General features: G+C 40.8%; 1 protein-coding gene across 5 annotated transcripts in view; it reads left to right on the plus strand.

Annotated features, from left to right (window-relative positions):
* Positions 1-14,967, plus strand: part of VAV3 (vav guanine nucleotide exchange factor 3) — a 157,405-nt gene that overhangs the window by 95,766 nt on the left and 46,672 nt on the right. For 4 of the 5 annotated variants that reach the window (XR_009557868.1, XM_035124355.2, XM_035124356.2 and 1 more), the window contains exons 17-19: positions 2,703-2,803; positions 7,934-7,956; positions 10,924-10,969. Coding sequence is in view for 4 of the 5 variants with exons in the window: in XM_035124355.2 (XP_034980246.1) it covers positions 2,703-2,803; positions 7,934-7,956; positions 10,924-10,969 (170 nt within the window). In the remaining variant the exon portion in view is untranslated. Of the gene's footprint in view, positions 1-2,702; positions 2,804-2,840; positions 9,525-10,923; positions 10,970-14,967 lie in introns of those variants that run through there. The other variant, XM_035124359.2, reaches the window with a different exon arrangement.

The following is a 14,967-nucleotide window of genomic DNA, read 5'->3' on the forward strand; positions in this document are numbered from 1 at the left end:
AGGAGTGTGGTGGAGTCTCCTTCTTTGGAGGTCTTTAAGCGGAGGCTTGACAGGCATATGCCAGGAATGCTTTGATGGTATTTCCTGCTTGGCAGGGGGTTGGACTGGATGGCCCTTGTGGTCTCTTCCAACTCTATGATTCTATGATTCTATGAAAAGAAAAGAAAAAGCTTTCAAATTTATGGGAGTGAAAGAGGGAGCGAGGGAGAAATCCCACTATTTAATGTTAATGCTACATCCCTTCTTTCATGCATAATATATTTGCTATGTCTGAGCTCATAACTGTGAAACCTACAGTTATTGAAGGCACAAATGTTTACTCTCACTTTCAGTGCCTTACATATCAATCCAAACAGAGCAGTCCATGTCCTTGGGATGCTAATCTAAAAACCACAACATAAAAGGAAAATGTATTAGGCAAGAGGAGGGAAATAAGTGAATTCAGGTACAGTGCTTAGTTCAAAGTTCTAATGATGAACTGAGATTGAAACAGTTCAAGGAAAGGGAGACCCAAACATTGCTAGACTCTTAGCTACGCAGATGGAATGGCCCTGCATCCCCTTTTCTTCACATTTCGACTGTAGCATGGTGAACAATATATAAATGACTGCTGCCATGTGACGGTTGATAGAAGGAAGAGCCTGGCTTGTGTGTCGAGTCCCTGCAACCACCCCTTCGAGGAGGAATAAAGTCACAAGGACACAGAATATATGGTTAATGTTATTGGGCAAATTTAGGCCACAACTTTATTGGTAACAGAATGTGAGCGGTAATTGGCTTAGGCATTGGATAGACCAGACTATGTCTGACTCCGATGCGCAGGAAGTCTGGTAAGGATAAACCACCGGTAGGGGGAGCCCCATCGATGCAAACCAACTCAAGCTCCCCAAGGGGTTGTGGCATGGCCCTAGCCCCGCCCGGACTTTGGACGAGATCCACACCCCCGGATTCCTTTAACGGAATACCCTTAAGCTTGGAGGGGTAGGCGATGGCTGGGCGTTCCCTCCCCCAACATGAGGTCATCCAATGCCTAACTGCAAACCTTGCAAAGTTGTGACGATTGCTATGAGGTAGGTGAAAACCAAATGGCTAAGCCAATCTGCCAAGGGGAAAAATTCCTACCAGGCCCCTCAACGGCGACCAACCAAGATCCAAAGCAAGGCCATTGAAAAACCTGAAACTAGGGAGGGAGGGAGGGAGGGAGATTCGCAGAGCTGACAGCATTATTATAAAACCTGGCCCTCCATCTCTGTGGTCTGGTAAATGAAGAGTTTGTTTAGATTTAGAATAAGGAAGCTGGCAATTTCCTAGTGGTAATTTGAAAGAGTTTTTAAAAAGCTGGTGCTTGGTAAAAATAGCCTCTGCATTTAGAAAAGAAGTAGAAATTGTGAAAACAAAAATGGTAGATCACTTACTAGATATAACCACCAATAATATTTTTTAAAATGAAAAGCAGACAGAATAGGTGAGTAAGCTTTGGAAAGGTTCCAAAATGGAACTTTAGTTTTTCTAGCACTGAATCATTTTAAAACTCTGTAGCTGTAATTTGTACCCACTGCATGCCATAACTATTTCTAGTGTGAATTTTCAGACCAAGGTTTGGACCCAAAGAAGTAGCATGTGTCTGGATAACCAGAAACACACACAAAAAAACGGTTTTTCTTTTAGTAATTTCTAATGCTGAGGAGCCAAGCTGTTGTTAAGTTTAAAAAGTGGCTTGTCTCCTCTGGAATCAATAATGAACATTCTGGTTGCTTATTCAATTTTCCTCTGCATACACATGCAGCTTCTTTTGATCCTAACGCTCTGTTGCTTTCATTATTTCAGTTTCAAAAGGTTTTTTCATGGTGTTCCTGAAGTTAGCATTCTGACAGCTTGCTCATTGTTATGAGCCACAATCGTTATTTGCAGTCTTGTTTTCTCCACAAGTGGTCCAAAGAAATTTCTCTCTTGTAAACTTGTACTATGGCCAGAACACAGAGAATATTCTATGAACGAGAGGTGATTGGGAGGTTAAGTGTCTATGAAAAGATTTTGGTCGGTTAAAGTCAATGGAAATGAAAAACCATCAAACCTCATTCCTTGAACAGTTTGAAGCAACATGTGGCTATTACTAAACACAATTTACTCTTTGTGGAATAAAGAGTGGAACCTCAGCTGGATGGCCCCCAAACCCTGAGAAGCCTTTATTGTTAATGAGCCATAAAGTTATTTTTTCCTTAGATAAGCCATTTCTTCTTTCTTCATTGCCCCTGAAAGATTTATTGCACATTAAAAAATGTATTTCTATTGTAATGTGTTCTTGGCTATGGAAGGTAATACAGAAATCGTGATGATCCAGTGCATTTATGTGAAAGCAAAAAAGGAAATTATGAATTTCTGCACTCTGATTTGCCTGTCATATTAAACCATAGTCAAAAGCAAACTATGGTTTAATGTGGACAAACAGAATGCTGGTGTACAGTGCTGAAAACTTCTCCCCCTGCTCCTCCTTCCATCCTCCTGTTGCTATGCTGCCGGGAAGCAAGGCAGAGTCTGGCTTGTTGTGGTATCTAAACCCAGGCCTGTTTCCCCCCAGTTCCTGGCCCATTCTGGAGACTACAGGATACAACTTTCCAAACTGCCTTGCAAATAACATGGTTGTACACAAAAGGTCGAGTTTTTTCTTCTAATTTTCCCCACCGTCTTACTTTGTATTGTAGGGGAACCTTTTGTCAAGGCTATTTATGTTCAAAGTGCGGAGCTGGAGTCCACAAAGAATGTTTGGGAAGGCTAGACAATTGTGGCAGAGCTAATTTGGGTGGTAAGTCATTTTTATTGTTTGGGATAAATTTTTTAATTAGACTATAAAGCTTGCCAGTTATAATTAAGGCTTAATTGTCTTCTAATTTGTGTTCATTGCATTGCAGATATTTTTTTGTAGTGATCTTTTATAATCATAATTATAATTGCATTTTGAAGTCCTGGAATAAGAGACTCATAGAATTGTGGAGTTGGCAGGGACCATGAGGGCCATCTAGTAAAACCCCTTGCCATGCAGGAACCTTTTGCCCAACGTAGCGCTCGAACCCACGACCCTGCGGTTAAGTGTCTCATGCTCTACCTCAGTATGTTGCAACATGAAACAGCAAGGGTGGGATAGCTACAGTCCGGGTGCCTCAGAATTCTGGTGGAGGGCCAGATCCCCCCACACAACTGAGGGCTGTTCAACCTTTTTCCACTGGGAGCCACACACAACAGTGATTCAGGGGCTGCATTCCAGTGTATGTAGATGGAGCCAGTGGCAACAGTAATGTGATGACAATATGATTTATGTAATTGTGCATTTTACGTAAGCCATGAAATTTCATCACAGTGGGACAGTAAGACAAATCATGTAGTTTTGGGAAGAAGACAAACCTGCAGCAGAACAGACAGCGCTGCATATTGGGAATGGTGGAACAGAAAACGATGCCTTCTTACATACCTGGGCTCAACTCAAAATGGGTCCAGAAATCCTCCAGTGCTGTAGTGAAAGTTAGATTTCAAAGCTATTGCAATTCAAAAAACCCATCCCTGAAAATAAATATATTTGAGATACTTCCCTGATTAAACTTCCCTGCCTCTTATCAACATGGATATGTTGTCCTATCAAGACATTTGACTATAATTATGTAAGGTTCCCTTTGAAGACATTTTCATAGCATTTTCCTTTTGATTTATCACTCCCAGGGGCATGACATAACGGCCAGGTCCGCACAAAATGCTATGCCATGGTTTGTTTAACAAGCCACAAATTGACCACAAGTTTTCCCACGGATTATCAAGCTGACCATGACTCCCATCCCCCCAAGTTTGCTTTGTTTTAGCGGCTCTTGCCTCAGGCTGTGCTTTTTTTATTTAGGTATTTTATATACCACTTCAAAGAAATCTCTGAGCATTTTACAGCACCATAAAAATCACAAATAAATGCCAAAAGAATGTACAAATCCACATTTAAAATAACTCAAAACAAATAGATAAGAGATCCTCTTAAAACACCACTATAAATGAGAACGACATCATGTGGGTAGTATAATAAATTGCAGCAGATCTAGACTTCTGAAATACAACAGAGATAGCCAGCTCCACCCACCAGCCTGCATTTATAGGTCACAGCAGCATCGTCACGTCTGTTGTTCTTGTAGCTTCATGTGTGGTTGGGGTAGGGTAGTCAGACAAACCATAGTTCAGATAAGGTGCTGTGCTTGCACATAACACCAAGCCATAGTTAAAACAAACCAATGTTTGTAAGCCAACAATAAACTCGGGGTTAAAGAAACTATAATTAGTGTTATGTCCAGGCCAGGCCTTTGTGGAGAGCATTTGAAATGTTTTCCTTCCCTTTAGGTTTTATTCAGATTAGATGCCAGAGCTGAAAACCGTTATGCTTTTGACAAAACAATCTAAGTATGTTCATGATTAGGTCATTTTTAATGCATTTCTAATTTTAGGAAATTGGACAGAGGTTTTAAATAAAGTTGAAAAAGAACATATTGCCGCTGTGTTGTTGTAAAATGATAATTTATTCAATTCCTTAATCCACGAGATTGTCTATGTGTGATCTGTGCCTCTAGCTTTCAAGGTGAAATTTTTTAATTGCACCCTGAAAAGGACTTGGGAAGAATATGCAAACCTTAGTATAGTTGATAGGGTGACAAAATGCAAATAACTACAGGGCTCCTGTACCTTTTAATAGTTGTGCCTAGGATAATTTCTGAAGATGCAACTTTTCACATGCTTATATTGCTGCTTCTGAAGGACTATTATAGGTATAGGAACATTGTTCTTTTGCATCAGGTTTCATTAATCAGGGCTTCAGGGTGGTTACTATAATTGAAATGCATTGTTGTCCAGGCATATATAGTAATTTGACTTAACCCTCTTATTCCCTGTGCCATCATGGTAGCTTGCAAGCTAGAGAGTTGCTGGTCTCGCCTTTGCCATCTTCAGTGCCAAGTCTGCAGATGACCAGGAAGAGGAGTCTGTACAGTTTTAGTCAGGATGTGATACAAGGAGCTAATAGGGTTTCTGTTTCAGCAACTTGTTGCTCAAGTGTAGACTGAGGTGCTCCCCAACACTTTGCTGAACCACTGATTGCTTTATTGCATGTGCGCCCCCCCCACCACCACCACTTTCCATCACGGTTACCTGCCAAGTAGATAACTGGAAAAGAAAGGAAAGCAGAACCTTCTTCCTGAACTTCTAATTAGAAGTTTATGTGATAAGGTGAATGAATATACCTTGGCAAGATTTAATCCTGCAGAAGTTGATGGAGACATATTTCACCAGACCAGTGGTAAGCTGAATCTGATTCAATCAGAGGTAGTATCAGCATGTATCCTTTTGTATTACTGTTGAAGAGGGATGAATGTAGAGCTAAAAGTTGACAAAAATAGGTAGAAATATTCAGTCTTCGTAGTTACCATATGTAACTAATCCATACATTAGCAGAGGCAAATTGCCTTTTTTTTTGGCCTTGCTGTGTACATGCAGTTCATGGTTCCCTTGTGAGCCTACACCTGTGGTGAACACATTGCTGCTTTCACACATGCACTTGAAACATCTCAAACGTTGAGTTATCAAATGTAACACATGAACTGGCCCTTAGCCAAGCTTGGCTGCCCTCATGCCTTCCCTTGTTTTAGTAACATGCAGATGCAACACAGAACCATGGCCTTGTTGTGGTTTTATGTGTACATCAAAAATGTCGTGGAGGCATGCATTTTTAAGTTCGCCATGTTGAGATTTGAGACATTGTGTCCTAAGGGCACTTGGCTGCCAGGTGTGAGAGATGGATTGCTAAGTCGGTGGTGTGATCCCACAAGGAGATTCTCATGTTCTTAAGGCCAGTTTGGACTTGATGTTTCCAAAGTGGTCTATTCAGTATTGTGTTTTCAGTAAGGCAACGTGCAGGGATAAAACTTGGAAACCTGCCTGGAAATAAACAGATCTAGCAGTTGCATTACAGAATATGTATTGCCAAACAGCATGAGTTGTGCTTCATTTCAAGATAAGCTATTCAAACAAAGTGGAGGGCAGGCCCACTCATGTCTTGGACTGTATACTCTGAGCATACATTTAAAAAAATGCCCAAAGTTGAACTTTGTTCATAGGAGTGGCCATCTTAAGATGTGGCACATGCAGTTTCTTTCTTAGTTTTCTCTGTCTTTTTATAAGAAACAGTGTTGTTTCAAACACTCCACTTTCCTAAGTAGTGGGAATGTGGTATAGTAGTGTTGCAGGATCAGTTTTATAATGACAAGATAGTACTTGAAGATTTAGGCTGCAATCCTCAACATACTTACTATGGAGGAAACTCCATTGAATACAGTGGGGTTTATATTTGAGTAGTATAAGTATGATTGTGCTCTTCGGGTGTGTTTTGCAGCATTTAACACAGCATATAAGCAGTGTGTGTGTGTGTGTGTGCGCGCATACCAGTAAGACAGTGCTTGTTTTTAAAGCAGGATTACTGCCTCAAAACTACCAGCACAACCTAACAACAAGACTGTTTCATGTCAGCCAGCTGCAGAACTCTGGTTTCTTTTCCTCCTTTCTATCCAGATTCTTGTTTTTGCAATATCTACTTTATAAACATACAGCTGGAATTGAAAGAGAGAAGGTAGCCTTTCCCCTGCAGAACATCAGTTTAGTACTAAGCAATATTTACAGCACTTCGGAAAGCCAGAAACCTCTTCTTAATCTTCAATATCCATCTGCAAAACTTAGAGCTTCTAAGCAGCAACGGCTTGGGGTATGACTGGTGAGGTATTTGATTGAAATCAAATACAGTACTGTGCAAGCGAAATGCTGCTCCTGCAGCTTTGATGCAACTCACTCTAACCTAAAAGTAACATCCACACATTATTAAAATGCTTTTTCAAAATTATGCATATTAGAGTATAATTGCCAGCTTACCATTAATAAATTCAGGTTACAAAAATCAATAAACAGTGGCCATTTTCCCATAAAGTTTTTGACAATTCTGCTTTGATATATATCTATTTAAAAAACCTATTATATATCTTTTAAAAACTTTGAAGTTTGGTGTGGGCAGTTTCCAATATTTAGTAAAAACTAGCAGTTGTTACCATATATAACTAACCTTACATTCCTTTCATATGAAAACTCCTGGGTAGGCTGAAAAACGGGTAGCAAGTTTAATAGTATAGTGTTATTTGATAATTTCTGTCTTAAAATGTTCATTTTCTTCCGATAAACTTTTGTGTATGGGCATCCCCACCTCATATGGCTGAAGTTTCCTTGACTTTTCGAAAGATTTCCAGCAATGAAAAATGCAGCTCTTAGTAATTGTATTTGTTGCTACTGCTTTATGTATGCTTGTACCACATAAGAGAGTCCAAATTCCAGCATAACAAGTTATTTTATTGGGAATATCCATGGCATCACAATATATTGTATGAATGCAAAAACTTCCTGGAAAACATTATTGCCAGAATGCAAAATAAATAAGGATTTTGCATTCTGTGACGTAATAGTTCCCAGATTCATTTCCCTTAGGAAGAGAAGTTCTCATGCTGTCTCCTGAAGTCTTGCACTGCAGTGTTGAATCTGTAAAGTCTGAGCTTCTGAGTTTTTTCCTTTCATCAAACTATTTCAGAATGTATATAGTTGATCTGTTGGTTTGGAAAGCTGCGTGTCGTCAGAGTTAAGCATAAACTTGAATCTGTTTATGGCTGTTCAGTGCTGCTTAACCTGAGCCAATAAAACTAAGTGAACACGGTGTGCAAAATAACGAGCTGAGCCCCAGGGCTGGTGGAGCATAAAACAGGTATCAGCTAGCTAAACAAAGCAGCTCCGTGTACTCTCACCAAACCACACAGCAAAGAATTACTGTTGAACGGAGTGAACTTTCAGTTTCTGACCATGCCAATTTTTACATTTGTTTCAGAACACGGGAGCCTGAAACATGAGGTAAGTGTAACTTTTTGAAGTTTGGGTTGACATTTATTTTGTGGCTGATCTAAAACATTTCATTTTTTTGGTGTTAGTGCTGGGATCATTTAAGGCTTTTGTGCTTGTGCTCTGGCAAAATTGGATTTAAAAGATAGCGAAAGTGTTGAATCTGCTCAAGATTAAGAATTTTCAAGTCCCATTGGTTTCAGTGGGGATAGCATATAATACTCTTTAGAAAAAGAAAAATACAAGGATACTTTAGTTGCCTCATGCCCCAGATTTCTTATTAATTTCATGGGGCTGATGTTTTCTCCAGACTTCCTTGGTGTCCAAGACATTAGCAGAACATGTATAAAAAGTAATGGTTCAGTGTGATAAACTACCATGGGATTTAGCAGAAGAATTACAAGCAGTCTAATTTTTTTCGCAACCTACTGATGTAAGAGTAATGCAGGAGTATAAAGTTCAGCAGTTCTCAATCTGTGTGCTGTAAAATGTGCAGTCAAATGCCGATTTCCGAAGCTGAATCCTTTGCCATGGGATCACTTGGAGAATCTTTAATATTGTGACAGAATAGTAATGGGCAAATGGGCACATGTTCAATGAGATAACGATAATCCCAGAATACTGTGTTATTTTTGGTCCATTTTGAGAAAGGTTTCTTTTTCCTTGGTTTTGGAAAGCAACGTTGCATTTATTCTCTTTTATCCTTTTATACTGCCCTGAAATGTGGGGCTAGGTTAAATGTGGACAATGAAAAGGCTGCATGGGGAACGTTACTTAACTGTACATTGTATTATATCGTGCAATGCTTACATTTTTCGGTAGCCTGTTTCGTTTCCATTTGGAAGGGGATTTATGTCAACTGGGAGCTTAAGACTTCATTGGAAGTGTGGATTTACCCCTAAGCAGCATGTTCCATACATTCTCCAGCAATGAGGCAATACAGGGAAATTACTTGGAACTAACAATTGATCCTTAAGCAAATGAAGTTGGTTCTCAATAAGTCTTAAGTAATAAAAGTGGAATTAGAAATTCTCTCCCTGCCTTGCATTATGTTCTCCATTCTCTGTGGAACAGTGCTGGACACTTAGGGATGATTCCATTAGCACTGGATTTAGGGTGTTGCGGACAGGTGCAAAATAATAATCTTATTGAGAAGATCCACCAAAAAGCAAATGAACTAAAAGTCCGCCCCTTGTTCCATTGATGCACAGGAATGATAAACATTACATTCTGCAAAATAGATGGACAGTAGTGAGATGGCTCCTGAGGTGGTAAATCCAGGATGAACACCACTGGGAGCTTCCATGTCCCGGAAAGCTCTTGTGTGAACCAGCCAGTTAATGATTACCAAGCAGTAAAGGCCATAAAAACATGAGTCAGTTGGTGTTTGGGCTCTCTGATTTGCACCTGCTTTGACAGAGGTTCAGGCCAACGTGGTGCCTGCATGTGCAAATGGTTACACACCAATTCCTGTTGGTTAGTAGGGTCTGCACAATTTGGTCTCAGTCTAGAGGCCCAGCACGCATGGCTGTAAAACGGTGCTCTGTTTCCTGAGGAGATTATATAATCTCAAAGTACAGGTTGGTTGGTTGCAGAGCTTCAAGAAGGAGGGAGAAGTTCACTGCAGTATAACTATTGTTTGTGTCACACTCTTGACCAGAGTCGTCTTTGCCTGCACGAGATGTTTCTTATGTCTGGTGATGTGATGCTGAAGCTACTGAATGTTCCTTGAGAGCATTTCTCCCCCGTAGAGCTTGGTGGAGGAGGCCTAGCTGAAGCCATTGCCACTGCTTTGCAGGCTGAGTTGGCCTGCCTCAGGCAGTAGAGTTTGGGATAGTGCTAAGGGGCAGCGACTTGTTAATTACTTTATAAAAATGCGTATTTTGTTGCATTTTTAAGTGTTTCAAAACATACATTGTACCTCCTAACTTGTAACAGGCAAATGTTGTTAAAAAGTAAAAGATTTTTTTTTAAACCCCCATCTGAACATTCTGCCTTCAGCACCAGAAAGTACAGGGCCCCCTTTGGGCCCTGCAATTTACAAGACTCTTGTTGACTTGGTCTTTTAAGGTAGTCATTATTATGTAATGTTGTGTAATGTTCTACTTTCCCCTTCCTCCCAAACTTGCCTTGGAGGTTAATAAAAATATTTTAAAAAGGAGTTTCTTCTGTAAACGGCTGTTGCAGAATTATCTCATGGTAGCGTGCAAAATAATCAGGACCTCCGTTCGCTCTCAAAATTGCAGCTCATTTCTTCCACTCTAGCAAGGAACATAAAAGTGGAGTAGAAATTACTTTTTATTATAATTACATTTGCAACAGCCTCATACGCTTTTATGTGGTCAGTTAGAGCTTCACTGTAAATGAAAATTGAAGCTTTTGAAGCCTTCTTCTTCTTTCTGGAAAGTGAAAATGGCTTTAGTTATATGTGAATTGGGAAGCTGCACACGTTTTTAGTGAGATCATGGGCAGAACAGACATGCAGAACATCTTCTGCAGAGTAACAGCTGCCTGCTTTTTTAAACACACAAATGCAACCTGCTCATCACTGCCTATACCAAGTAAATTCTGCAGAAACCTTTAATGACAGGTGCTCCGTCTGAGGGATGGGAAACAACACTCTTTGTACGTGGTGAGCTTTGTCTGTAATTTATATTCCACACTACTGCACATTTTATGCCTTACCTTGAAAGTAAATTTTAGGAAGAGGGGATTATTATAATTTTTTGCATCCGCCTCGCCTGTTGGGCACTGTGACATGGAACATGCCGGGACGGGGGGGCAGGAACTGTTGCAGTGCCTGTCCAAGGTGAGGGAGAGTGTGCAAGCACTATTTGGCTTCCATTGAGGACAGCAAAATGTCTTGGGCCAGCCCTTCTAGGAAGAGGCCTTAAACGAAAGTCAAAGGAGTGTGGAGACTAACTGGATAGGAATGGGTTTTCAAAACAAGTATCTAACTTGTGCTTTTCAAATACACAGAGACGGCCAAATGGACTCCGAAAGAGCTCCAGGCATATGGACCCAGGTTTGTGTTTCTCCTTTTCATCATTAAAACTTTAGAATTAGCACAGGATAATTAATGGTTTGGATCTCATTATCAGATGTTATTTATACAGCCTCTTTCCTTTGATAAAAATATCAAAACAAATGAACATTCAACCATCAGCACTATTCGTAGGAAAGCAACCAATTCTGAGAAAACAGCCATTAAGAGAAAGTGATCCGAGAGGTTTTTAAGCCCGCTTAAAATATTGCCAGCGTTGAGGCTGCAGGCATCTCTGTGTAATAGTTTCTTACTACTAAAAGTAAAGTTGCATGCACTGTTGTAGTAGCACTCTCCTGCATGCAGCTGCTGCTATATTCACTGAAACAGTCAAGACTGTCAGTGCAGTGTGTTTTGATGTTGCACTAGTGGAAATCATTATTTCAGCACTAGGACCTTTTAGTTTTGCTGAATTTTATGGCCTGGATTCAAATAAGCTCTCAGGCTGCTAATCACTTTCCTGACCGTGTTTTCAAGGGTACAGTCATATGACTATCATAAGACTATCTGAACTGTGTGTGTGTGTGTTTGTATGTGTGCTTTGCTGCTTTGCTTTTACAAGTGTTGCTCTTAAACTTTGCTTACATACTTAGAAGCCTCTGGGCTTTTGGTAACTCTTCCCTCTCCTTATGCTGCTTAAACAGAGCAAGTATTTTAAAATCGATGCCTAATCTTGCAACACTCTATTCTCAACAGCTGCTGTTTTTCATAGAGTCTGAAGGTAGCAGACTCCAAACAGAATGCACTTTGACTCTTTATGTTCTTAATCTTTCTCCTCATTCCCTCTACAACTGTCTCCCCCACCTCTCATGAGACCCAGGATTCTGTCAAAGAAAGCAGTACCAGGGTTTTTGCAAATGTGGTTTGACTGAATAAACATGTAGTTCTGGTCGTTTGACTGATAAAATCAAATGCGAGTTCTTTCTCGTAAGCGTTGAATGCACATATATACAGTAACTGTGTGAGGAGGGTGGTTCTTTCCCCCCTCTCCTTTTAATGAGCTCTTTTTCAAAAGCAAGTCAAATTATTGAGTTGTTAAATCTAGTAATGTAAGAATGATTTGCATCTGAAACTGGAGTTCCAAGTCTAGAACTAAGCAGGTGATGATGGAATCTTCATATCTGCAGGAAAAAAGAGCTGCTGTGCTTACTGCTCAGTTGCATGGGAGTTGAAATGCAAATGGTTAAATTGTCTTGACTAACCACTCCCTTTGTAAAAAAAACAACCTTACCAGATTGGGCATTTTGAAAGAAATATAGCTGTGGCCTGAAGCCAAGTGTTGCTTCACTGTGCCCTTGGAGATACTTTTCCACATTGAAAAGTTATAAATAAATTAGCACAGAGGCTAATGAATTAAGGACTTAATAAATTAAGGATTCCCAAGTCCTGAAGGAAGGAGCCTATCTGGTACATATTACTGAAACCTGGTTTGGTAGTGCAGCAAGCTATGTTTTGGCCAGCACCCATTGTCAAGATTGGACAGGGAGGTGGAGTGGCTATTCTCCACATTGATATAATTTTGCTTGTCCTGTGCCCAATGGATTGCTTTAATCAAAAGCATTGTACCTGGTGCTGGGCTCCATTTCATCCACCACTACAGAACATATTTTTCCTGTTAACTCATGCACACACCTGGATTGATGCACCTGGATTGATGCACACACCCCTTCAGAAGCCACTTTGCTTCACCCTCCCCCATGATGCTTCACAGTCTGAGAACCATCAGCCTAACCCATTTTTTAAAAATTGCTTGATGCCTAGAGAGTAATATCTCATTACTTCTGGGCACAACGGGAATCTCATTGCACAGGTCCATGCCAGTAATTATTCATGGTGGAGCACGTGTAGTTCCAGAATCTGTTTTTACAGCTGCCATTATCCTTATGATTCATGCAGCTTAAGTCTCTTAGCACGTCCATTGCTGAAGTGTCTCATGACGGCTGCAAAAAAACAACAACCCCTAAACCAAAACAAAGAGTTTTAAACTGCCTCCCATAATTACATTGAACCCTGCAGGTTAGAAGTTATCTTTGCGCCTCTGATGATTGCAGCTAGGTACAAAACTAGATGACTCAACAACGGCAATTAAACCAACTCAGTGGTTTCACCATCTGATATGCTTATTTTCTGTAAAATCTCTTGTTCAATGCTTGGCAGTATTATTTCAACTGTTGCAGTTATGCCAACTATACTGCCTCGCCCCTAAATAATACATTAACTCTCAGTTGCAGGACAAGAACCAGCATGCCTCTTGCCTCCAACCAACTTTTAAAAGCCTATGTACTGCTAGATGGGCAAATACCCTGCCTCTGTACAACTTGGCTGATAGTTTTTGCTGTTGTCTTCAAGTTGACGATGGGGCAGGGAAGGGGAGCAGCAGCAAAGTCCCCCTGTTTTTTAAAGATGTGGATGGAATTTGTAGTACCACATGGCCTGCTCTGGCTTATTTCTGTTAAGACACTTTCTTGCAAGTCTGGCTTCTATATAGTTTTATTTTCTCAACAGAACTTGGTGATTCTGCCTGATTACAGTGGTACTTCAGGTTAAGAACTTAATTCGTGCCAGAGGTCCGTTCTTAACCTGAAACTGTTCTTAACCTGAGGCTTGCTTTCGCTAATGGGGCCTCCTGCTGCTGCTCCGCCACTGGCACACGATTTCCATTCTTCTCCTGGGGCAAAGTTCTTAACCTGGAGCAACCACGTCCTGGTTAGCAGAGTTTGTAACCCGAAGCATCTGTAACCTGAAGCATCTGTAACCTGAGGTACCACGGTATACTTCATGGTCAGGGTCTGTTGTGTATTTTGAGTGCTGAATCTTACAAAAGCAGAGAAGGGGAAGATTAGCAACTGGCCGGTAGTAACCAGGGCTGTCTTAAGCATATCCGGCGCTGTGGTGCCGTGGTGCAAAGATCCCTCCGGTGGCCTCCCCCCGTTTCCCAGAGTTTTCGACCTTTTTTAAGGGGGCTGACACCATGCTTACACATTATCTTTGCTTGGGAAAAGAAAACAGGAAACATAAACAAACTTTTTACTTGCTCATTTATTAACATTGCACTTTTTATTAAGTATACAACACCACCACTGGGTATAAGTTTTTGTGTGCATGCACACTTCTTATTTTCTTAACTGTACTGTGTTCCCTTATTCTTTTCCCCCAAGTTGCTCTACAATGGGATGTTATGCATATGATCTTGCTGCAAACTTGCCATACAACTTGCAAATACCAGTAAGCCTAGCCTTGCTACTCAGCCCAAAAGCTGCTCATGTCTGATCTCTCTCTCTCTCACACACTCACATTTAGTATCTACCCATAGGGCTGATCCATTTCATCTCAGGTAGGATTTAAAGATTAATAAACTGCCAGCGATCAAAACAAATCCAGCTCCTTCTCATTTTAACCCCTCACCCCTCCTGGGAAGAAGAAAAAAAGAAGAAAGGGGGGGCAGGTGGAAAAGGTTATATTTATGCAGATCTTCAGACATATTTTCTCTCCAGAAAAGCCTTGATAGGTGGGGTGCCTTCCGTTACCTGTCCTTACAGAACTCGATTCCCACCCCCCCTGCCAAAGAAGTGTGTTCCCAATACTGTAACAAATAATATTAAATATGACAAATACATATCCTGGGTTTGCATCATGAGGCACATGCCAAAGCCCTCAACCCCAGCAGGGGGGTCCCTGCTGAGCCCCAGAACCTACTCGCTTACTCTTGCTGTGTGTTTGCCTGACTTCTCAAAGCAAGAGCAAGGCAGCCCTGTTTAGGGAAGTTTTTAATCTGTGATATTTTAATGTTGTTGGAAGCCGCCCAGAGTGGCGGGGGGGGGGGACCCGACCAGATGGGCGAAGTATTAATAATAATAATAATAATAATAATAATAATTTATTTATACCCCACCCATCTGGCTGGGTTTCCCCAGCCACTCTGGGCGGCTTCCAACAGAAACATTAATATACACTAATTTCTTAAACATTTAAAGCCTCCC

This window comes from Zootoca vivipara, chromosome 7 (genome assembly GCF_963506605.1).
Source record: "Zootoca vivipara chromosome 7, rZooViv1.1, whole genome shotgun sequence".
NCBI classification, from domain to species: Eukaryota; Metazoa; Chordata; class Lepidosauria; order Squamata; family Lacertidae; genus Zootoca; species Zootoca vivipara.